The 23851-nt window shown below is 49.8% G+C and overlaps 8 protein-coding genes across 8 annotated transcripts; 3 read left to right on the forward strand and 5 right to left on the reverse strand.

Annotated features, from left to right (window-relative positions):
* Window positions 1–91: 91 nt before the first annotated feature.
* Window positions 92–2603, reverse strand: ACHE_70455A (transcription factor domain-containing protein; the record flags this gene model as incomplete). Its single annotated transcript, XM_043282790.1, has 7 exons — window positions 92–294; window positions 358–864; window positions 914–1179; window positions 1240–1677; window positions 1728–2036; window positions 2101–2207; window positions 2319–2603. 7 exons carry the CDS (start codon window positions 2601–2603, stop codon window positions 92–94), a joined length of 2115 nt encoding a protein of 704 aa, XP_043140134.1.
* Window positions 2604–3074: 471 nt separating this feature from the next.
* ACHE_70456A (putative secretory lipase) lies at window positions 3075–4448 on the reverse strand (the record flags this gene model as incomplete). The annotated part of the gene is made up of 1 exon (XM_043282791.1): window positions 3075–4448. The coding sequence occupies one exon, from the start codon at window positions 4446–4448 to the stop codon at window positions 3075–3077; it is 1374 nt and encodes a 457-aa protein (XP_043140135.1).
* A 1098-nt stretch (window positions 4449–5546) lies between these two features.
* On the forward strand, window positions 5547–7978 carry rgd1 (putative Rho GTPase activator (Rgd1); the record flags this gene model as incomplete). The annotated part of the gene is made up of 9 exons (XM_043282792.1): window positions 5547–5708; window positions 5789–5842; window positions 5902–6508; window positions 6570–6769; window positions 6823–7327; window positions 7382–7525; window positions 7579–7673; window positions 7735–7805; window positions 7867–7978. 9 exons carry the CDS (start codon window positions 5547–5549, stop codon window positions 7976–7978), a joined length of 1950 nt encoding a protein of 649 aa, XP_043140136.1.
* Window positions 7979–11604: 3626 nt separating this feature from the next.
* ACHE_70458A (uncharacterized protein) lies at window positions 11605–12705 on the reverse strand (the record flags this gene model as incomplete). The annotated part of the gene is made up of 3 exons (XM_043282793.1): window positions 11605–12115; window positions 12181–12288; window positions 12347–12705. The coding sequence occupies 3 exons, from the start codon at window positions 12703–12705 to the stop codon at window positions 11605–11607; spliced, it is 978 nt and encodes a 325-aa protein (XP_043140137.1).
* Window positions 12706–13584: 879 nt separating this feature from the next.
* ACHE_70459S (uncharacterized protein) lies at window positions 13585–14098 on the forward strand (the record flags this gene model as incomplete). Its single annotated transcript, XM_043282794.1, has 3 exons — window positions 13585–13689; window positions 13754–13809; window positions 13864–14098. 3 exons carry the CDS (start codon window positions 13585–13587, stop codon window positions 14096–14098), a joined length of 396 nt encoding a protein of 131 aa, XP_043140138.1.
* Window positions 14099–15143: 1045 nt separating this feature from the next.
* SUI1 (translation initiation factor eIF1) lies at window positions 15144–15907 on the reverse strand (the record flags this gene model as incomplete). The annotated part of the gene is made up of 4 exons (XM_043282795.1): window positions 15144–15292; window positions 15351–15443; window positions 15546–15620; window positions 15880–15907. 4 exons carry the CDS (start codon window positions 15905–15907, stop codon window positions 15144–15146), a joined length of 345 nt encoding a protein of 114 aa, XP_043140139.1.
* A 726-nt stretch (window positions 15908–16633) lies between these two features.
* On the reverse strand, window positions 16634–17418 carry ACHE_70461A (uncharacterized protein; the record flags this gene model as incomplete). Its single annotated transcript, XM_043282796.1, has 8 exons — window positions 16634–16705; window positions 16768–16784; window positions 16849–16946; window positions 17001–17012; window positions 17087–17103; window positions 17162–17193; window positions 17265–17315; window positions 17382–17418. 8 exons carry the CDS (start codon window positions 17416–17418, stop codon window positions 16634–16636), a joined length of 336 nt encoding a protein of 111 aa, XP_043140140.1.
* A 1060-nt stretch (window positions 17419–18478) lies between these two features.
* SRB8 (mediator of RNA polymerase II transcription subunit 12) lies at window positions 18479–23511 on the forward strand (the record flags this gene model as incomplete). The annotated part of the gene is made up of 6 exons (XM_043282798.1): window positions 18479–19091; window positions 19152–20596; window positions 20648–20943; window positions 20996–21866; window positions 21922–22446; window positions 22501–23511. 6 exons carry the CDS (start codon window positions 18479–18481, stop codon window positions 23509–23511), a joined length of 4761 nt encoding a protein of 1586 aa, XP_043140141.1.
* Window positions 23512–23851: the final 340 nt, after the last annotated feature.

The raw sequence follows: 23851 nt of genomic DNA on the forward strand, positions 1-23851 counted from the left end.
CATCTCAATCAAAAAACCGCCCTCTTTTGTAAACCTATACAAACCTATTTTCAAGCCCTGCCAAGGCCCCATGGCCAATAGTCGCACGAAGCTACATAACCGGAGGAGCAACAAGAGAATCAGGGATCCCATCAAAGACCCAGTTGAGAGAATCAAAAACTTCTGAGAAGCCCGCTTCACTGATGAAACCCCCATCGAAATTGGCTTGGTATATCAAGCTCGGATCATCGAGCGAATTATCCTGCTGTCGAGAAAGGGGACCTGCCGCCGTCGACATGTTAGGGTTGGCCATCGCTGTTTCGTCGTTAATAATGCTCCTAGAAAATCTGCAGAAGAGTTATGTGATAATCGACCTACCTTGATCCTCAATGCTCCTCATAGGCCGGAACCGCTGTCGCCAGCGCCAGACCGTATCATAAACATGGCTCATGCTCATCCGGCACCGAACCTTAAGCTGCAGACCATCCTCATCCGCTTCTGTCTCGGAACTACCCGCATTCCACATCTGAGCCAATATGTCTGCCAGCCGCACGGGCCGATCGTGCTCCATCACACTGATCCGGCGAATAGCCGATATCGCTCCGTTAAACAGTAGCTTCCCATGGTTGAAATCGATGTGTCGACTGAAGTCGCTCTTCAGTAGTTTCATGAGCGCGAAGGCGGCAGAGACAATCATCTGAAGGATATAGTTCGTGGCATGGCCGATAAGCTCCCCAGGTGATGTCTCGAGGTCGAGGACTCGTCCCAGGAAAGATGTCGTGGCAATGAAAAGTTTCGTCAAATCATCGCTTCGTGCATTGGATCCCAGGAATACAAAATACCTCAAATGAAGTTCTGCAGCTCGTAAATGAATCATGTTGATATCTAAACAAGTTAGCATCAGTCGACACAAGTCTAAAAACGGACCTCATACGTGAAACGTTTCGTCCAAAGTCCACTTCCATGTCCTTGAGCTCACTTTCCAGAAGCTGGACAATCAACAACTTCTCGGAGCTGATAAACTCTGCAGGTTCGGGCTTGCTGCTATAAAGAGCCTTGGTCACCCGGTCACAGAACTTTTCAATCCGTAATCGAGTCCGAAGGTCTACTGGAGGGTGGTAGTCCGCATCTTTAAGCGATGTTGGCTCCAACGCCCAATCGTAGATAGTGCCAGGTGGTTGTCCATAGCCGGTGGCAACGCTGTCAACTTGTCAGCAAACAAGTTCAACAACGATGATAACAATAGCAGTCAGAACTTACTTCTGAGCCACAATGTTGCAAATAACCCAAGTCTGCAATCGATCCTTCATCGCTTCGCCCTGAACTTCCATGCGGAAGGTAGTGAATTCTTCCGCTTGAACAGGTCGATGCAATCCCAGTTGCATGGCGATCTGCATCATCAGTCCACTAAGCATGAAGGTAGCGTCGGTCCTCTGGCTCGTCGTAGGAAGGGGCCAAGTGCAAAGAATACACAAGGCCTTGACCACATGGTAATCCTGAGGCACACCCGTGATAGTCGACCAGAGGAGCCGACTGAAGGGCCCAGAGAGTGAACTCAAAAGGCCTGGCTCAGATGGAGCGCGTCGGCTCGCCACGCAGATAATGGTCCATGCCAGCAATGACGAGCGATGGAGATGCTCATCTGGCCCTTTTTGAGGATCCAATAGAGGAAGGAACGGATGATAATATTTAAAGAACCTATCGAATGTTAGTGGCATCATCCTAACCGGATCAGGGTCAGTCCTTACTGTTCAAATAACCGAGCAACTCTCGATCTTGATAATGAGACATCTTCCAGTCTCCAGAGACTATCTTCCTGTGAGATGATGGATTCATCTCGGCGCATAGTTAGCGGAGTCGCCAGAGGTTGAGGTTCCAAAGGCGCAGATAGAGGTCGTGTTCGGTTAGAAACCGCCGAGTCAGGACCACAGAACACATCCTCAGAGCATTGGGACATGTCATCGCTTGCATTCGCTTCCACAGTCTGAGGATGGTCACTGTTGGTAGCTAGTCGTCGACGGAGATCGGCGATCTCCCTCTCCATCTCAGCATTTCGCCTGGGATCGCATGTTAGATTGCTTGTCTGTCAAGTGTGTATACTATACTGTTTCATTTCCTTACCTGCGCTTTGAGATGCGCTTGAAAGTAGGCTCGACTTTGCATTCGATCTGTAGTCGGCGGCAGCGCGAGCACGCTGCGGCCGGTGTCTGAACAATGTCACATCGTAGCTATGGAAAGCGGAAATCACAAGTTCAGCTATAATGGTTCAATTAAGAATCATATGGTATAGGCTTTTTATAAAGGGATACTTTGTTGTTGTTTTAATAAGGACGGCATACCTTCTGCTGTTTACACTCATTACAGGCCTTCCGACTACCACCCCGGCGCTTCCCCGTAGTAGCACCAGTACTACCACCAGTCATTGGCGGAATCTTCTCCATATCGCAAGGCTCCGAATTCCTGCTTGAGAAATCGTAACCCGTCACCGGCCGGGGAAAACCTGCGTTGTTCCGAATGTCGCTACTGCCGGGGCCCTGGGGGCTTATCAGATGGCCGTTCGCTTGGCCCTGAGCAGCAGCAGCGAACCCATTCGGTGGCAAAATACCCCGGAACTGCAGCTCCATCAGGAGACGATAAAATCAGCGCTCGCCCGACGGTTAACGCAAACACCTGAAATCCCGAGCAGAATTGCGCTGCGCAGGTGCCGGAAATCGGCGAAAATGTGCTTGTTTGGAAGGGTTTTTTGGGTTGGTTCGATGTGCCTCGAAGGCGAAAGTCGGCGGTTCGGGCTTAGTCATCGGTGCCTGGGACACATGTTCTACTCTGTACCTTGGGGACAATAATAGCATTCTACTACAATTGTTTTCAAATGCCTTATTTTGTAGGTTTATACTGGCCATCTAAGGCATTTTGTTGCCTCTTGTTATGGTGGTGCATGTGTACTCCGTACTAAGAACGCATTTCACCTTGCCTTTCTGGTGAAAGCCATCGAATAGGTTTTAGAATAGCAATTACATAAAAGTGGCTGAGAATTGAAGGAAAATAAAAAACCATGTACCTAATGAACTATCAAATCGACTAGTAAAAAACCAAATTTAGTCATTCTCTTGATCAGTCACTGCGTCTCTTGTAGCGCTACTGCACGCGCCATGGAAGTTACCCTTCTTTTGACCAAACTGATTGCTGAGAAACTCAAGCCAATCAGGAGCGCTTGCATGAAATACGTCAATATGGCCTGCGCCCTCGTACAGCCTGATATGTGCTTCATTACCGTGGTGACATGTATCATCGTACGAATCAGTCGTGATTTCAGGCAAGACGGCTGTATCGTTCAATCCTTGGATAATCATCAGAGGGCCCGTAGCTCTCGCACCATTCGCTGGAGCGACCCAATCCTGCCATCTTCTCAGAAGCCTGTTATGCTTCACCCACGCCGGATCAGTGACCAGTTCTTTGGGTTTCAAGCCGTGTGGTAATGACAAGATGCCAGACATGCAGGATTGGGCCTCCGTAGCGAGAGAGATTCTTTCTCGTAGCTTTTCGGCGACGAATGATACACTTGCTCGAGGGAAGACTCGCTTGAGGGCGATTGGCAACCAGGCCAACTCATATATGATATCGTATGAAGCATAGTCTGGACGTTGGAAAAGAATGTCCATGGTAGCAACAGCCGTGTCATATACCTTTGTCGCTGGTGCGATGGCCACGCTGCCCAAGTAAGTCCCTGCAGCTCCTCTGTGGTGCAGCGGGCTTTCAGAAAGTTTCCAAGATGCGCCTCCACCCTGGGAATGTCCGACGGACATCCATTCGTCGGTGAAGGCATGGGGGAGTGCTTGTCGAGCTGCAACCACGCCGTAGTATAGGTCATTTGCGTGAGCAGGGAAACTCAGGTACTGATGCTCGATGTAATCATTCCCAAGACCAGCATAGTCCGGAGCAACAACAGCATATCCACTCTTAACAAGAAGACTCCAGCTGGAATAGTCGGCTAAGGTTGGCGTTGTAGATGGCGGACATCCTCGAAATACACCACTGGTGCCGTGGGCGAAGGCGATAACAGGGTGCTTGTTATCGGCGCGGGAAGAAGTATCAGGAAGCCCAATAAAACCAGTGGCAGGAACAAAAGTGCCGTTCAGCGCGCGTGATGTATACTGAAGACGATAGACAGTGACGCCCGAGGTAATGTTCAGATCGCTTGGATCGATCAACTCGAACTTCAATAGATCCCCAGGATGGGAACTTGTAAAACCTGGAGCCGTTGCATAGAAATCATAATCGAAGTCAGAGCTGAAGAGCTGACGGTCTTGCTTTTCGGCAAGGTTAAAGACCTGTTCACATTGCTCGTCGCAGCCGTATTGTCTGAATGTGGCAGAGGGGAGATCGAAGTTAGCAGCCTTGGATGCAACCGTGAGGGAGCCGGTCATAAGACCAAGTAGAGAAAGCCCGATCGAAAGCATCTTGAAACTCATAGCAATAAGATGACAAGAGACGACAGATCTTGAACGAAGCGAAGTCGAAACAGGTTTATATAGCTTTCGGTCTCATGCACATCAGCCGCAGCAGCACCATGGGATGCGACATAGTTTCCAATTTCAGACATGTCATCTAGAATCTTTTTTGTGGCTTCTAAAATTGAGGTTGTCACTTCATGTTGCATTTATACCCGCTATACCGCATTTAGGAATGACATGTCAAAAGTGGAGATAGAATCACGTGTATCGATAGGCTGAACCACTTTCATCATTTGGGATGTGAACCATTCCTTTTCTGTTCTCCTCCGTTACATCAGGGCTTCTTTTGAAGTATTCCCAATGCGTCTTCAAAGCTATTCTCCTTCTTCCAGGCACAATGTGTACAATGTGTTCCTAGGTAACATACCATGACGTCCTCGGTCAGCAGCAGATTGCTACCATGGTTGATCGGTGAGCTACCACTACAACATGAATATTCAAGCCATGAGGCTATGCGTAAGTTATCTGGTGGTCTTGAATATGCAGTTGCCTTGCGAGGCGTTGGACCCGGGATATACTCCGACAATCAAAACAGAAGGGTTTCCTTGTTGTCCGAAATAGCACTACAAAAGAAAATGGGCCAGCATAATAATTACTGTGTAGGCAGTCTCGGAACCTCGGGATCTTATTTCGCGATTCATATCATGATCAGCCGGCAGTGCCACAATAATCGACCTTGTTAGGAGGTTTCTTCGGTAATCGTCGTCACTAGGAGTGCTGGGCAGCCACACCAGTAAGCAGCAATATACTGCTGTCTAATTCTAATAATAACATTTAATCTTCCCTCATATTTCAGTCCGTCCTTTCCCAATACATATATCTACGAAGTATCCAATTCCATAGATCACCTAGCATACTTTGGTTCCTGGCCCCGGCAGAACATCTCCCCACCGCCGTCCCTTTCCATACGGAGTACGGATCAACTGCCCCCCCCATAACTTTATCACTTCCATCTACCCCAGGCACCTGCATTCACCGCACTGTCCATTTACCGCAAACATTCAGTCTATCTCAACTGTGGTTTCTCCCAGACATACGTGAATACTCTCACTTCTCATGGCAGACGTCACTCTTCCCGATGGCGCTGGGTCGCCCAGAGAGGACCCCCCGTCGAGCGCTGGGTCGCAGCCGGCCGCGCCCCTCGAAGCAGCACTTGCCGCACCACCAGTTATGTCCGATGAGCTGAAGGGCCGCTTGGACAAAGTCATTTATTCTGATGTGAGTCTTTATGTGCCCTCTCCTCGAAAGGAATCACTTGAATTTCCGTCGCATCACGCTGACCAATCCCGCTTGCATAGATCGGTATTACAACGCTCCTGACGCGATTGAAGCAAAGCGTCGCATCCGCCAGAGTTTGTTCAAGCCCCCACATCCGGAGACCATCTCGTATATATTGACACCAACGGAAAAGGATTATTCGACGTTTCTGAAGAAGAGAGCGGCGCTGGAGGAAGAACATGCCCAGGGCCTGAGGAAGTTGTCACGCTCTCTTCACGACGCTGCGCAACGATCCGAGAACCGTCAAGGAACATACGGGAACAGCATTAATGAACTCCACCGCTTTCAGGACCGAATGGCCGATCATGGCCTGCAATTTTCCGTCTCCCTTCAACAGATGGCTGACGATCTCCACGAGCTCGCGTCGAATATCGAAAAGGGTCGTAAGCAGTGGAAGCAGACCGGGCTGACTGCGGAGAAGAGGGTTGTGGAAGCAGAAACAGCTGCAGAGAAGGCCAAGGCTAAATACGACTCACTGGCAGAGCAATATGACCGGGTGAAGACGGGCGACAAGCAGGGCGGCAAGTTTGGACTTAAGGGCCCCAAGTCGGCCGCTCAGCATGAAGAGGATTTGCTTCGCAAGGTCCAAAACGCCGATGGTGATTACAGTTCAAAGGTCCTTGCTGCACAGGCAGCACGGCAAGAACTGGTTTCTACCCATCGACCTCAAACTGTACTCAACATCCAGCAATTGATCCGAGAATGTGATGCTGGTCTTACATTGCAGCTACAGAAGTTTGGTACGTACACAACACGTGTCTGGTCACGGTATCCCCTCCTTTCATCGCTGACTATCTCCAGCAACATTCAACGAGAAACTGCTGCTTGGACAAGGATTGTCCATCAGCCCTCTGAAGGACAGCCCAACGGTTGGACCCAAGAGCCTCTACGAGATCATCTATACAATCGACAACCAAAAGGACTACCATGACTACGTTCTGAGTCACGAAGGAAACCCTGCCGCTGTGACTAAAGACCAGCTCAAATACGAGTGCCATCCAGTAAGTTATCTCCATGGGTTTCATCCACCTCTCAGTATTAACATCTTTGTTAGACCCTGGCCTCGTCATCCGGGCCTGTTGTTCCGGCTGCTCAAACCAGCACGCAAAATAAACGCCAGTCCTTCTTACCTCAGTCTTTCTCTCAACAACGTCTAGCTTCCCCTCAAAGCTCTCCTCAACCATCACCGGCACCGCCATCTGCAATTGCGGCTCCTGTTGATCAAAAGCCAGCGCTGCCATATCCTCAAGAGCCAGAACCGTACTCCAACTTGTCCTTCCAGCCCCCTTACCCTGTCTCTGTACCACCGCCTGCTCAAGAGCACCCAGTGGCCCCGCCTCCCGTCGGGGCACCACCGCCAAGCAATGGTTTGCCGCCGATCAAGCCTGTCTTTGGCATTTCTTTAGACGATCTGTATGCTCGAGATGGAACAGCTGTGCCCATGATTGTCTATCAATGCTTCCAGGCTATAGAACTCTTTGGCCTTGATATGGAGGGAATCTACCGGTTATCGGGCAGTGCAACCCATATTAATCACATGAAATCTCTCTTTGATAACGGTCAGTTTTTAGGCTATCTATTATGCCCGGATTATCACTAACTAAAGCGTGCAGATTCGACGCAGGTGGACTTCACCAATCCCGAGTATTTCTATCATGATGTCAACAGCGTTGCAGGGTTGCTGAAGCAATTCTTCCGAGACCTTCCTGACCCGCTTTTCACTACGCAATTCTACCCCGACTTTATCAACGCAGCTCGTAAGCACTAGTCAGCTCTAGTCGGAGTCGATAGTTACTGACTGCATTAACAGGGATTGATGATGACATTCAACGCCGTGATTCGTTGCATGCCCTCGTCAACAACCTTCCTGATGCCCACTATGCCACGTTGAGAGCTTTGGTTCTGGTAAGACAGCCTATGAGCCAATCCCTGCCTATACTTTTCTGTGAACTAACCGGGGCTACAGCATCTTAACAAAGTTCAAGAGCATTATACCCAAAACCGCATGAATGCCGGAAATATCGCTATCTGTTTTGGGTAAGCCGACGTTCGCCCGTTGTGACCCCAGTACGTTATTTGATACTGACTATGGTGATAGGCCGACTCTTATGGGCGCCAATTCTACCGGCGCCATCGCGGACGCCGGCTGGCAAGTCCGCGTTATCGAGACAGTCTTGATCAATACTTTCCAGCTCTTTGACGACGATTGATGTGCCCATTTTCTTTCCTTTATTGCCACTCGACTGATTTCGTTTGCAAATATTCTACACCTAAAGGGCTTCGGATTCCTGATCTGTCTTCTGCGTGTATAATATGCTTGGTGCTTGGTTTTATTATTATTATTATTACTGGTATTATTATTATTATTATTACTGGTATTATTATTATTATCATTACTGGTATTATTATTATTATTATTACTGGTATTATTATTATTATTATTACTATTATTATTATTCATACACGCATCTGTCAGCCTTGTAGGCCGAGTGGGGGCAGGTCCTGCGGGGCGGCCGGGTAAGCCGCCATAATGGTAATCGCTATGTACATCGTCGTTTTCTGTACCTGTCCTGATATCTTATTCCACATGTTGAATATCCCGTGCTGCTGGTTTCGTACTGCTGTTCCCATGGCCACGAAGATCCATGGGCTTGTTGGATACTATCTCGTTTCCGCCCCTACTTCTGCAAGCGCATAACCTTGGCTGCACCATGCTGCCGGTTGCTTTATGTCCATTGCTGTGACTCGGTATGTGGTTGGTAGAGTCTGAAACTGGCCTAGAAGGCCTGTTTCGAGCATGAATCGCACTGCCTTCGGTATTAAGTCTGGCCGTGTCAGGTAGGCCCGGTAATCCAGCTCCCGCCTTGACCCCTGTGTATGATGGCGCATCCGGGGGCCTGCCTGGTTTGTACAGTGGAGGAGAACATGGCGTGTATCTTGAAGGTCACGTCCGCGAGAGCATTCAGTCGATTCCATAGCTTTAAAGGGTACCAAGATAACTAGCCAGCGCAATCTTCCCAGTTTGCATTTGAATGAGGACTGATCTAGCGGTTCTCCATAGGCCTTGGTATAGTTGCATTGGTGCTTTTGAAGGCTTTTTCCATAAACGACGGAGGGAACTCCCGTGGGTGGAAGCAGCCCACTCAGTCTTTCATGCATTGGCTGCTTCTATGCGGAAGGTTCTCCGAGTGCTAGCCATGAGAGTTAGTTCCTCCGCACTGTTGGTTGCCGGAGAAATAGCAGCCTCTTTTGCAAGAGCGTCAGCACACTCATTGCCATAGATTCCTTCATGACCAGGGAGCCAATACAGCTGTATATTCAAGCCGCGTTCCTGTAGTTGAGATGCAGTGTGTATGGTCTCTCTCAGGATATATTGGCCAGAGGACCTTCCTGGGGCTGAGCACGCTTGTATTGCCGCCTGATTGTCTATAAAGATGATTGCCGTATAGGCCTGATGGGAGCGTTGGGATGCTAGTCTGCCTGTGTTGTGTATTTGAGTGAGCGCCATCTCTATGCCTCGTAATTCTGCTGCATATACTGTATGGGTAGCTGGGGAGCCAATGCGAACTGCCTGGCGCCCCAGAGGTGAAACTGCCGCTGCTCCAACTCCCTGTTCTGTCAAACTGCCGTCTGTGTATGCAACAATGTCGGCGCCGCTGTGTAAGGCATCCTGATGAGCTGCTAGGGCTGCTTCCCGAGTTTCTGCTACATAGGATTCCAGACCTGACCACCATGGTGGGGTCCCATGTGGGTGTATAACCTCCAGCCTGTTCTGGGAGTTCACAATTCGCCGTCCCCATCGTTCTAGTAGTGATGTCAGAGGATCATGGTCTGGGCTGATGACCATTGCATGCGTCGCTCCCGTGCATTCAATCTCTACTCGTTCTACACGAGCTGGGCAACTGCGGTCAAAGACAAAGTGATCCTCTGAGGTCTTCTCACTTTGCTTAGCGTTTTGCTTCTGGCAGACTGCACACTGAGCCCTGGCACGGTCTTTTGCTGTAGGGCAGTCCTGAGAGGAGTGGTTTTGCGCGCAGTATGCGCATGAGGTAGGGCGCTTGCAGTTTCGGGCTATGTGGCCATATGCTTGGCAGTTGAAGCACTGCTGGATCGGATGAGTTTGGTCGTAGTATTTGCACAGGTGATCACGGCCATCAATTGCCAGGCCAAGCATTATGGCAATATTGGCAGTTCGGCCATCATTGAACTCAACAATTAACTAGCTTTGATGTTTCTGGTTTATGTTCTGCATTCTGCAATATGCCGAAGGCCAAGAAACCACCCAGTATATGTGATCGCTGTGGGGGCAGAGGCCAGGCGTCCTAAGTTATCAGCCTTAATGCAGGCTGGCGCAGCTGCTAGGTCAAGCTTGCAGTTGACTCCGTTCATAACAACACGATAAGTTTTTCTTTTAATGGTTGCACTGTCTCCAAAGGCAAGGCATCAGTCTTTTGCTGCTCTGGCTAGTTGTTCACAACTTCAAGGCTCTCTGCACGTAGGATAATGTCCCCGCTGGGCAGGATGCGGCCTGTAGAGACTGACTGGTGGGCAATGATAGCGTTATTTGATTCTTTAATGGCGCGGTTTGCTTGCTCCACAACCCTGGCCTCCTTCTGGTGGCGCAACGGGTCGACGACTTGGTGATCAGTCCTTCAGATATGGATCTCCAAGTCTGCTTTCAGCGGGAATGGGGTTGCTGGGATGCTTGGAGAGTTGCTTAGTGTTCCATTTGTACCAATGGATCCATCGGTATTGCTGTGCATCCAGCCTGAGATCAAAGAAGACTTTGTTGATGTCAGGTGACTTGCTAGAGCCGCATCCCAATATGATTTCGCATGGCTAGAGGGACTAGGTGCTAAGGGGCTGTTGGTTACCTTTGGGGGCTGCCTTGAGTATTGTAGAGCTTTGATCCCCTCTGTCTGCTTATCAAACATGTTTTGGATTTGTTGAAGCACTTCTTTCTGGCCATCATACTCTTCACTACCATTGTTGCTGGTGCAGTCGCGCACCTTTGCTGCAAGGTCTTCAACTGAACTCATAAACCAGATGAATAGATCCCGGGGAGGTAGCCCTGGGTCCGGTCAGTGATTTGCTTCAGCTCTGCTGTTTCTGTGAGGATGGCAGCTGCGTGGGCGCATTGGTCGTGGTCTTTGTGATTGTATGAGTGGTTAGAGCCATGGAGATGCGGCTCTGACCACCCCTTTCTTCCTTGCACCCCCCATTGTCAGCGACAACTGGGGAGAACAATGTTGAAAGTAGTATCAATCGGTTCAGCGTGAAGTTAAATATAAAATTCGAGTTTTCCGCAGTGCGGGAACTCGCTCAGAAGGTAGGGGGGTCGCCACTGAGAGTTGTTTTTTTTTTTTTTTTCGGTGCTTGGTTTATTGATTCCCTGCTGCATTGACTTGTCGTTTATTGAAGTTTTTTTGTAAATAGTGATCGGTAACAAGCTTTTCGCCGGCAATGTTCATAACACCCATGAAATTACGCTTTTCTTTCCAATGTGCCATCTCTATTGCATGAGTAGACAGGGAAGTAGATAGTCAAGTACATAATTACAGAAAACAAATATCAGATATAGTACACATAAGTTTCCGAAACATTCGCATAGATACATGCAAGTAGCGAGTTTCGATTTTGCGGGAAGTAATGCGTAAAGATAACACAAGGGGGTAGAAAAGAATATCTCGCTGGGTAGAACCACCACTGTTTTAGCATACCTCGTTATTGGGCCCGTGTCCCATTGTTTGCCCTGCTTGTTAGAGCATCACTCATCTCGAGATGAGTAAACTTTGATCCCTGTTCGAATTTTGGATCGTGAACGGAGAGAAATGGCTTATCTTTTCCCCTCCATCATCGCCTTCATAGCCTCCATACGGTCAGAGAGTGAAAGCCCGGGCGCAAAGAACGGGCTCTCCAAATCCTCAACAGTAGTCGGCGTAGCATGTCCCCAAATCCTCCACTCCTGCTCCTCCCCAAACCACATCAACTTCTGCAGCACAATATACTCCGTGCAATCCCGCTGCTTAGCCGGCGCAGCATCCTGCGCCTCAATGGCAGTCTCGTCAACCACGCCGCGCTTATTCGTGGGCAGCTTGACTTTGCCCGTGGACTGGCGGCTGGTGATGCGGAGGACGACCTGGCGCACGCCGGATTTGGGGATTTCGGGTATTTGGGTTGCGCGGTCCGCGAGGACGCGGACGCCGGTGAGGAAGGTTGCGGGGGTCCGGTTGTATTTATTGAGGGTCCAGGTTACTCTTTCGTCTTTGGGGCGGATGGTGATGCGGGAGGTGAGGCTGTTGGCAAGGCCGGTACAGCAGATCTTTCGGAGGGTTGCGACGTCGCCTCTGTTGTGAAGTCGGTGGTTAACCGTGGCCCGAGAGCAAGTGGGAAAGTGTTTAATGACACTTACTCGGCGTAGGCAGTGTACATCCGTTCGTAGAGTTCGCATGCAACCTGCCGCCGCTCTCTCAGACGGAGGGGCAGGCCCTTGTTGAGCCATTTGCTATAGGCGAGGATTCTAGTGGGAGAGTTAGAACCAACCCAGGAAAGACGGACAATTGGGTTGAGAAACTCACCCCAGAAAGTTTTGAAAAGCCTGCTTGATCCAAAGCCACTCCAATTGCATTCGTTCCCGCGGTAATTGGAAGATAGACGGCATGTCCCGCCACAATGGCCGGATGAATGTACCCGGCAACAATCCCAGATCCTGTGGCATCTCTGACTTGGACATTTCCTTCCCTCGTGTCTTCATACTTGGCTGAGCTGGCTGCTTAACGGACATGGTCTGCGGCATCCCCCGCATCGCACGCTGGGCGATTGAGGATCGAGAAAAAGCCCGGCATTGGCATGTTTGCGCTGCGATAGTGATGGAGTGAGAACCGGGCCTGGCAGCAGATAGCAGGGATCCAACAGGCAGTCGCGACGAGGAAGCCATGGTGAAGAGAGTTCCCTAGGGGGTATAGGGCTCTTGTCGACGCGAGGAAACAGAAAGTCGTTGCTTATGATCGAGGCGGCCGTGTATGGCCGCCGCGGAAGAATTGCAGACTTTGTCACGTGATACCAGCGGATTTACTCCTCATCTTCCTTGTCATCCTCGGTCTCGCGGTTACAATTGCGTGCCTTGGGGGGTTGTCTAAGCGGGCAGTTCTTTTTCGATACGTTTGTGTTTATCAATTGTTTCTGTTTTACTATTACTCTTGTTGCATTGCCAGTAAGCATACTACTCATACCGACCGTGAATGACATAAGATAGCGTGAGCACTAACGGCTTCTATCTAGATACACCTCAGGCGTCCTATATTTGCTTTTTTTTTTTTTTTTTTTTTGAAATTTTTATAAGAAGGTTCTTTTGCGCGGCGGCTGCACATGCCGTAGATTAAGGCTGGCTCCTCGTCGTGATGCTGCTCCTCCGTCCTTCTCCCTTCACGCCCAATCGCTCGAGCCTGACTTGATACGCTCTCGTTCAATTATCAACAACAAACGAAGAACCCCTCGCACTCGCACCTCCACACAATTAACCTCGACAATTCAAACCCAAGTGGCTTCCCACGATAAAGCGGTGGCGCCCTCCACCGCAGCCCCGTCCTCCCCGCCCCCCTCTACGTCCCATACCCCCAACAGCAATGACGCTGAAGCAAGTCACACGGCCGCTAAATCAGCCCTGCACCCGCGCGTGGCCGTCATCTTGGGAGTCGACCGCAGATGGTACGTGCCTTTGCTGGTCTGTCGCGCACTGAGTACGGCTCCTGCCGCATGGTGGGGGCTGCGGTGCGCGTTTACTTTCCTGGCGGAATTGCTTCATATCCAGCCGGGAATGGGACATGAGGGGTGGGCGACGGCAATCATTGGAAGTATTGGGCAGGACTGGGATGTTGAGAGGAGGTTTCGGGTGACGGAGGTGGCTTTGGCTATTATGTGGGTATGTTGATACTAACTGGGAATTGTTTGGAGATGGGTTTACGGTGCTGATTACATGGCTTCAGTGCTGTGCATCCGCATATCTTTCGTATTTCTTTGCTGATTGTATGATGTCTCGATGGTGAGTGCCCCATCCTCAGGCTTTATCCAAGCACTTCATATCTAACCAGCCTAGGCTTCTCAACTACACCCCACCGGCTGTGGTAATTCGTCTCCTTACAACAAACGGCTTGATTGCATATATTACGTCCTGGGTTCTCTATCTCTCCGGCGCTTCCTCCGACCCACGTCTTCTACTCCCAGCGTGGATATCAATTACAACGGTGCGGTCATCCATCAACCAAAAAATGACTGGAAGGTCACAATCCCATGCCACAAGACCCCATAAACTGACAACCAATCTCCTGTGATGCATAAAGACTCTAACGTTCCTCTACCACGCGACCCAAAACCACGCTACGATCAAACGCGAAACAACCGCCTCCGTCCTCGTCGTCTCCGTCGCTAGCTTCGTCAGCATGTCCTCGCTTCTCCTGCAACTGCACCTGACTCGTGAGAATGAACCGGAGGTTCCTGTTTTTGTGATTTCGCGCAAGTTGTGGGACTGGGCGGTTGCTATCTTATTTCGGATGCGGGTTGCGGATGGTAGGGCTGTGGAGAGAGAGCTGTAGATCGGTTTCTCGCTGTTTTGCTTTTTCCTTTTTTTGTCTTGGTTTTTCGTTGATCGTGTTCTCTTTCCTTCTTGCTGGGGTGCGTTGCTATACAGTTTGACATTTTCGGGCTAAATCTCTGTTGATATTTGCTTCGTCTCGCGTTGATCTGAGCTTCTTCATAACATGCTCGGATTATGACCTTTGATAGGTGACGCTATTCAATATTCTGATGCATTTACACTTTCCTTTGAATGTAGCTTGACGTGGGCAATAGGAATCATACTGAAATTGAACAACTGCAATGCATAAATGATAGTTATTGAACAGGGCTATGCAAACCCTCCTATTAAAATTTGAGTTTGAAAAGTCGATTGGCAACGACAAGTTCCGACAAGCCATTCCAAAGACAATCAAGAAGCAATGATGCAGAAAGAATGAAGAACGAAAGGAAAAATAAACATCGTCTATAATAATGGGTATCTATCAACGCCTCGCTCCATCATATCCCACTCTGAATAGCAGTCGACGAAGAGACCCGCTCTTCCACGTACCGCCAGTGAGCGATCACGACGGATCAATGAACAAAAACGCGTCTTTCCCGACAAAGGCCCAAACCTAGTCTGTTGAGCAGGGAAGTAGCGCAAGGAGGAAACGATATTTGACGACTTGAACTGAATGGTGCGATCACCAACGTGGCGACGCAAGATTCAGGCGGTGGAAGGACAAAGATCGAGCCTCCTATCCCATTCTCAACGTGACAAAGATTCGGGAGAAGGGACCGGAACGGGGCGCGACGACTGATCTAGAACCCATGGACCTTGATGGTCTTGGCGTCAAGCTCAAGACCTTCCTTCTTGTCGGTCAAGAACTCCTGAACATCTTTCCGCTGGTCTCCCTGCAATTGAATCACATCACCCATCTCAGTGTCGGTGACGATGGTGCCATTGCAAGCTAAATGCATGTTAGCTCCCTTCGTAGCACAGTGTAGGCTAGGGTGTTGACAACTTACCGAACTTCTTCTTGATCACCTTCAAGATCTTCTTCTGATCGAATTTCTTGGGAAGACCCTGGACCGTAGTCAAGGTCTTACGACCATTGCGCTCTGTAAAGAAATAGATCGTTAGTCAAGTACTTCAAGAATGCAAGAGGTGACGAGGTTGCGTGAGGGCGATGATAATGTGGAAGTAGGGGGTATCAAACGTACGTTGAATCCGTATATGGATATAATTTTGAGACTGCTTGGTCTCGCCGGTATCTTCGTCAGCTTCGGCGAAGGGGTCTGTAGAGAAGCATGTGTCAGCCTTGTGGTCATTCTACCCCGCTAGCGAGAAAATGCCGCGCAGATCCAAGTGGGAACAAAGCGGACGAGAACAACCCCCCACGTGTCCTGATAGCCATACGCGGGCAGATATCACACATTGGGTATACCCACGATAGGGTGAGGATCAGATTGCTCTCGATCGGCCAAGATCAAGTACCCCGTGGAGGTGGACAACACCCCAAGTCAGGAAAAGGAGGGGAGTGGCGAACCGACTTACCGAAGGTCTTGAGGTTTTCGATGGACATAAACTCGGCCTTTCGCGTTAAACGGCCCTTAAAAGCGATATAGGTAAAGTGGAGCGGGAGGGGGAGATTAAGATCTCTGTGTAGCTGGAAAGACGAGAGCGATCGGAGGCTCGAAAGACGGAGTCGAGATGGGTTGAAGTGGGATGAAGACGAAGTGTTGAAGAGAGGAGGAACAGAAGAGCCTTTTGAGGGGCGCTCTGGCACTTAGCGCCCCTGACTCGGCAGGCGGTGAGCAGAGATGACTCAGCCATCTTGCCATCTCCGATCCAGATCTGACGGTCTGAAAACAGAAAAGGAACGAATGCGAAACCCCCCATGGCATCTGAACGCCCCATGGATCGCATTCTGTGCATTTCTGTGCAATGCGGTTATTGGTCCTACGTACTTATTGTCCGGGGTTGAGTCCATCTGACTCATCTACTCGCTCAAAGGTGTCACTGGCTGAGGGATGTGGCCACGATCCGCCACTGAAGATTCCATTACAACGCCCATGGATATAGTAATTATACAGCACCACAGTATCAACCGTGGCGAAAAGGGAATTGAGTAGACAGAGAAACAGAGGACAGCAAGACAGCAATGCGCCTAGCTTGGAGAGCCTCTTGAAACCCGTACATGCTTCCGGTCCAATATCGTATTGCAATTGTTATTGCCCGTTGCCTGGCGAGAAGCACCGATCCTTGTATTATTATGACTCATGGCAGGGGTATTCGACGGCAGATGACCTTAAGAAGCCGATGGCGCAGGAGTGGCGCCCGCGCGTTGGTTCTGCGGAGAAAGGAAGATAGGGAAGTATGTCTGCGGGCAGCCGTTTAGAAGACGCTGGAATTAAATGTCAATGGGAGGGATCAGGGACGTACCACGACCAACGCCATAACTGAAAGTAGAAAACTTGTGTCAGTCTATAATCATCTGGAAGAAGGCTGGGGTGGGCAACGTACAGGACATAAAGACGGACATATATGCCGGAGTGGACGAAGAGCTCTTTTGGTCTTCAGTCTCACCGAGCCAGTTCTGGAGCGAGAAAACAAAAGAAACCCTGTGTTAGGTTAGGACGTTGAGTCGCAGTGTTGTTATCAGCAGGACAGCTTACCATCCGATCATCCTGTACGCAACCGTATCATTATAAACAATCCTGTCCTACCCAAGAATATCGATCGTAATGTGGTCATTGCTTACCTGTTCCTGGTGAACATCTAATGGATTCCAACATCAGTATAAACCCTCTAGACCTCCGGATAGCGGTCAACTCACCGCCGCCATGGGCATAGTGCTCGACATTGCGCCTGTAACGAGTCATTAGTATTGTCGTCCATGAGATTTGACGATAATATCCATATTTATGGAGTTTCCGTACCAGACACATCGGCATCGTTCTTGCTCGTCGGAGGTTCGATATAGGGGATCGCTGGACGAGATTCAATGTCAGCAACTGTCGTTGTGAGTTGTGAAGCGAAACAAAGATACTGCTTACCAAGATCCAGCCTGCGCATGTCCTTTTTAGCCGCCATTTTTCTATTGGAAGTAATTGAGTCTAAATGCACGGCTCAGTTGTTGCGACGGAGCGATAAGGAAACGTCCAGATGGCAGTTGATGATGCCAAGACCGAAGCAGTAAGTCTGGCGGTCGGCAAACATTCCGCATTGATGTGCAGCATACATATAAGCATTCGGTCAGTTGTACTCCGTATATCGGAACAGGGATAATGACCATTGCTGCAAGAATTGATAGACAACAGAATACATATGATATATCAGATTGATCTGCTATCATGTTTGTTGGCCTTACTCAGTTGGGTCTACCACGAAGTACATTTATATACGGCCTTATTCTACTCCGGATGTTCCAGACTCGATATGGCATACATTAGGCACTCTGTATGGCATTTGTACACCAAGTCAGCTGTATGGCCAATGCATGGCCAATGTCAGCCCACGGTATCATGCCACCGGAGGCATAACAAAGCATACCCGGCGGCGGGAATCATGCAAGAGACATCGGGGAATGCCACTGGCTGTCAACCCTCGTATGGCCTGATAAAAGAGTGATTCTCCCACGATAACACCATAAACCCTGGATATAACGTGGCTATAAATAAATACTGGGAACAGATCCTTTGTACCCCCGTAGGAATGCCAACCCTTAGCGCTTAGTGAGGCGATCCGGCACCAAAATCGTCGAAAAAAGTGAAACCAATCCAAGTGCTACAGAGTTCAGACACTCCCCCCTGTACATATTCTTTTTCCCACGTATCATTGCTTACCTGTCGAGTTCGTTGCATATTTCCCTGTTGTGCATCCGGCGTACAATCCGCACTATTTCCGCGGTTTCCCCGACCTGTTTTTGTTCGGCGATTGTGACTGTCACTATTTACCGGCCGAGTTCACGATAAGCCTGTCTTTCAGCTATTCGCCTCCCTTTCTCGCACGAATTCGAATTACCGTCTTTTTTGAATTTCTCTGAGTATTCACAGAGCTCTTCGATGACTTGACGTTTCTATCGGTTTATAATCCTCACTTATCCTCAAATGATCCGAATTCCCGGCGCTTGGGTACACACCATGAACCTGAGATGATCCCTCTTTCTTCCGCCGGCGCCCAACCCCGGGGTCAACATCCCCTGCGCGCCGTGAATACTGCCTCCGGACAGCCGAATACCTTTCAAGTCTTCGCCCAGTCGGAAGCGAATCTGCCGACGCCCGTGTCCCAGGCGCAATTCAGACAACAGCCGACTGTCATCGACTTGACCAGCGGCGAAGATGCGCAAGAGAGGGAACCACCTGCGAAACGACCACGGCTAGATATACCAACCGGAACGTCTAGCAGGACGGCCAGTCCGGTGCCTGGTGTTGGTGGTGTTGGTGGGGGAGATCTGAGGAGTGCTCCCGGAGGTCCCACAACCCCGAGGCCATCCTCGACGACCTCGTGGCGTGGCAGGCCGGTCTGGTCTTTCCAGTCCTTGGTATCTGAGACACCGGGTGTTGGAGACGTCAATGGGGACAATGCAGCAGCACTCGCGCAGGGTGGGAAACCGGCGTCGCCGCCTCCTTTGCCCACTCCCCCATGGCGATTTGCTCTCAGACCCTCGAGTAGTAGGTCGAGAGACTACTCGCCCGTGAAAGCGGTACAGACCACGCCATATCGGATTGAAACTCCTGCTGCGGCCCCAGCATTGAAAGGCGAGAGTGAGTGTCCCTCGAAACTGACTAAAGAAAACGCGTTTAACTGAAAGTTACCTTCTCCAGAAGTTGCGGATTTCTCGCCATGGACTGGAAACCACCCAGAAGATGTCCTCAATGAGCAAACGGCGAAGCAAGGATACTACGATCGTACCCAAGTTTCGCAGAACGAGTCGAATACCGCACGTCCGTCGTTGTATGCCCAGTTGAAGCATCGCTCCGGATTACAAATGCTTTCATCGGTCTTCGCGTCCGCCTTTGAAAAGAGACAGAGTCACAACACCGTTGTTACTTCTTCGACCTTTAAGCCTCCCCCTCGAGTTACCCTGACAGATAATAAACGTGAGAGTTGGCTCCGCGATTTGGCAAACCCAGCCGTTCCGCTGCGTCGGCTCAGTCGCACCATACCTCATGGCATCAGGGGCAAGGTACTTCTCGACCAGTGCTTGGGCAAATGGATACCTGTGGCGCGAGCAGTATGGCTGGCAAAGTGTGTTGGTGCCAACGAAATTCGTGCATTCAAACGGAAAGGCACTAGTGGCCCATTGGCGATTGGTTTGGAAGCCAAGTGGGTTCGAGATTGGACTGTAAATGTGCAGCAGTTTCTCGAGAATGTCATTGCTGCTTGTGGAACAGCAGACTGGAAAATGAAGATGACTTACGCGGTTAGTCTGGTTGCCCGTCTGTTTCATGAGAACCTGCTGGATCACGACCACTACATCGGATGGTTTTTGTCTTGCCTCGAAGCGGCACCCCTTAAAATCCTGCCGGTATGGCTTTTGATGCTGGGTATATACTGGGACAGTATAATGCGATATAGGAAACGTGGGTGTCGGCTAGCCGAGCTGTTACTTGCCAAATTGACTCAGCTCAGCAAATCTGAACACGCCGGAGCCCTCAAGCCGCTTATAGATCGTCTGTCTCTCTACGTCAAGAGGCTCGTTCGTGAATATACCTCTTCAGCTATACTTCCAACCTCTTGGGCCAGTTATCGAGATTTTGTTTCTTCGTCCTTGGATTTGGACGACAAGGTGGACAGGGCTATTTTTCAGAATATCGCCGAACGGAACGTACGAGTACAACGACCCATGCACTGCCAAAGCGCTGCGCACCACTCGGGGCAACAACAGCAGCAACATATAATTCGCTTATTCGATTCTATACGCACTGCGCACGATATATCCTCAGTCTCCGTTGTTTGCCTAGACACTTTCGAAGACAGAGCGACGCTTATATACAAGTTGTTGGAATGGACTGCTACTCCTTTCCGCCATGGCCTTCGTCGTGTATATATTGCTGTTCGCCTCTTACGGAAATGGAAGATGGCCGGCATTGACGTGGATTCTCATATCCTTGGTTTTCTCAGCGACAGCCCTAAGGCCAACGAAAATATGGACATGGTCTACCACGCAATCTCGGAGCTGGTCAGATCCCAAACCTTCTCTGTCGGTCGATACCTCCAGTGGCTTATGGCCAAGGGTGTGTCAAGGGATTCTCTGTCTGATCACAGCGTGAGTTTTCCGCTCAGTTTGCCCCGGTCTCACCCGCTCACAGAAAGGCAGGTTATTCCAGGTGGTGTCGGACTCCTATCGCAGCTTCCAGTGAGCCATCTGCCGGAGCATGTAAGCAATCTCCGTGATACTTTGTTGGTACGCGTTGGGATCGCTTCATCCGAGGAGGCTACGATCATCTCTCAGGTTAAGAGTTCTATCGCTACGCGCCTTCCAAAGGTGTTTGGCGGTTTTGAGGTTGATTCTATTCCTGAATCCTCTTACCAGAGCTTGACGTGGGCGGTGAAGTCTGAAATTGGACAATGGATTCGTCGTGCAGTCGCTCAGCACTGTCGAGACCCGACCAAGTAAGTTCCGTTTTTCCAGCTGCGTGTGTATCACTAATTCTAACCCTGTTAGGTCGATCTCCGGTGTGCCGTTTCTCGCCGATTTGAAAGTATCTTCCCTGACCCCTGACGAGTTCTACGAAATCCGCAGCCTCCTCGAGAGCTTTGGCGACATTTCCATGCTTGCTGATGTAGTCAAGCAGGCTGCCAGCAGTGACGACAACATTGTTCTGGCCTCTGCTGCTGATACCGTCAATTACCACTGCGATTCATTCAATGTTATTGGTGCTGCAACGGATCTTTTCCGGAGGCTTGTCGATGCATATTCGCTTCTCAAGCGACTCGGCACGGCAGACCTAGACCTGATCTACTCACTCATAGAACTCGGTCTCCAGCTCCCGAATGAGTACAACACGGTTGCCATCCTTCGTCAAGATCTTTCTCGGATCGAGAACAGGTCTGCCCAAGCAGCACCATCGCCACTTTCAGACCATATCCCAGACACAGTCAATGAAACCGACTCCTCCTTCCTTGAGAAGTTGGATCAGTTTTTGTCGTCAGGAAGTGGCATGGACGAGCCAACGATGGATGCTATTTTCGACGCGCTTGTTAAAATACTTGACATGGGAGATGGGCAGACGAAGTTGTCCGCCAATGATGCTTGCAGGTATCTCGCACATTTGAGACCCTTCCATCCAAAGCATTTCGACACCAAGCTGGTCCGTTGGGTTTGCGGGGCCCTAAAAATGCATGACCGGGCCGAGTTTTTCAAGAGTCTTCCTCCACTTATTGGAGTGGGATGCGTGACTATACAAGCTTTTCTATCTCTGGTGAAGAAGCTTCTGCAGGTTAATCCAGCTTCTATCCCTAACGTGGATGAACTGCAAATAGATCTATTTGAGCTCCTTGCTCCTTCCGCAACACAGGATGGATGTCATGATTTGGTATGTCACCAGCCAGTCAAATTGCCAAATCTTGATCTAACTGGTCCCCATTTAGGTAACCTATCGATTCTACCTGGCGCAACATGAGTTTCGAACCAAACATCTGGAAGAGACGCTCGAAGTCATCCGTGGTGCTGTGGCTTCGATTGGACGAAAGGAAGGACTGTCGTCCGATCCAACACGGAATCACTTGGAGACAAGCATGGTCATCTTGCTCTGTGATCTGCTTACGAACGAGCCGGGCAACGCAGCTCAGCAGTCTATGCAAAAGCTCACTGACCAGCATCCCGCGTTTCTGGTTGCTCTACAGAATGCGCTGGACCGCCTTCTTGGTCTCGACTCACCAAGTCAAGCGAAAAACGATCTGTCCGAGGCTGAGAGGGTGATCAGCATGACCAGCGACTTTTCACTTCCGTTCTGCCAACTGAAGCTCCAAATGCTGTTTAATGCAGCATCTGGGGAAGAGGTCAAGAATGGAGTTGTAGATGTCATGTTCAAGATGGCGGTGGAAGATTCTCGCTCGAAGAGGTCCAATTGGGTTGGTCTAGTCGCCTTGATGAATCAGGATGCTGTACGACAGGTATGATACATTGCAAGTTACGTATCTTACAAGAGCAGTTTACTAACTTTACAGATTCGAGAACGCGCTGAGAAGGAGTTCTTGTCAGTTCCAATGCTGCCGCTGGAAGCTTCTGTTGACGAGGATGGGTCGCCTTCTGTCAACTACACAAACGCAATTGAGACCGCAAGGATATATCTGATGATCATTGAAGAACTGGCGTATAGCGTCCCGGAATCTGGTGTACCATCAATCGCCTCCGTTCTCGTCGAAAAGATGGATCTTCTGCTCAACAAATTCGTGATCATGCAAACCAATTCCATGAATTTCACCGAAAACAAAAACGACACCGGTGAGGGAGGTCAGCAGAATATAGCTCGTTCGAACTTTGAACGAGGTCTTGCGTTCTGGTTCTCCGTCCTCTTGAGAATGGTCGTTATCCACCGGTCCGCATTCACCTCGTCTACCAGACCAACCGGTCTGCAGGAACAAACTCGCATCCTGATCTCAATCTTTTCCATTGCACTTGCGCGCTTTCCGAACAGCCTCCTGCGTCTCTTCCCAACAGCGGATTACTTCCCACACCCTCACCAACCCGAAGACTACCGACCATGTCCGGGTATTCTCCTCCAAACGCACGCGCTAGACGTCGCAGCCTCACTCATCGACACCTTCCCCGACGAAGCGCGCCACCACTGCGCCCGTTTCCTCAAGGAGAAATGCTCCCCTTTCGCACAGTTCCAGAACGACTCGCGCTTCCTCTATCTCCTCGGTCCTTTACCTGGTTATGGTGCTGCCGCAAATTCCGCACAACCAGCATCACTACCTTCACCTGCTTCGGGCTCAACACCAACGCCGTCACAAGCACAAGCCACCGCCGCTGCTGCACCATCACCGGGTCTATCTGTGGGAGTGTCCTCAGCAGAAGAACCGGACTGCAGTCTTCGTCTCCAGCATCGTGGTCGGATCGTTGGTGCATATCAGATTCGTCCATGGGAGTTGCTGGAGGATGCTGCCCCGCTAGCGGGCATAAATGACACTGCGATTAGCTTGAGATATTTCGATGCCAGGCGCATTAGGGCTTGAGTTATTTATATGATATATGAACGGATATTTGCATATCAGCTATGATGGGTATTAGTTTATTTTATTTTGTGCTATTGTAAATAGGTTTTCTGTTCGATTGCATTGTCCTGTTGTCTTGTACTTGACTTCCTGCTTATTTTCTTGATACCATATGCATATGTATATTGCATTGTCTGTCTCTTGTTGCTTGCATATTTTTATATATACTGGAACATGTAAGGTCTTTGCTGCCTTCACCTTTTCGATCTAACTTCCAACCTTCACTTTTGGATGCGTATTGGGATTGATGAGACTCGGTTATATTTGGGGTGTCTAGAGCAATAGACAGATTACTAAACTT

This window comes from Aspergillus chevalieri, chromosome 7 (genome assembly GCF_016861735.1).
Source record: "Aspergillus chevalieri M1 DNA, chromosome 7, nearly complete sequence".
Lineage (NCBI taxonomy): Eukaryota > Fungi > Ascomycota > Eurotiomycetes > Eurotiales > Aspergillaceae > Aspergillus > Aspergillus chevalieri.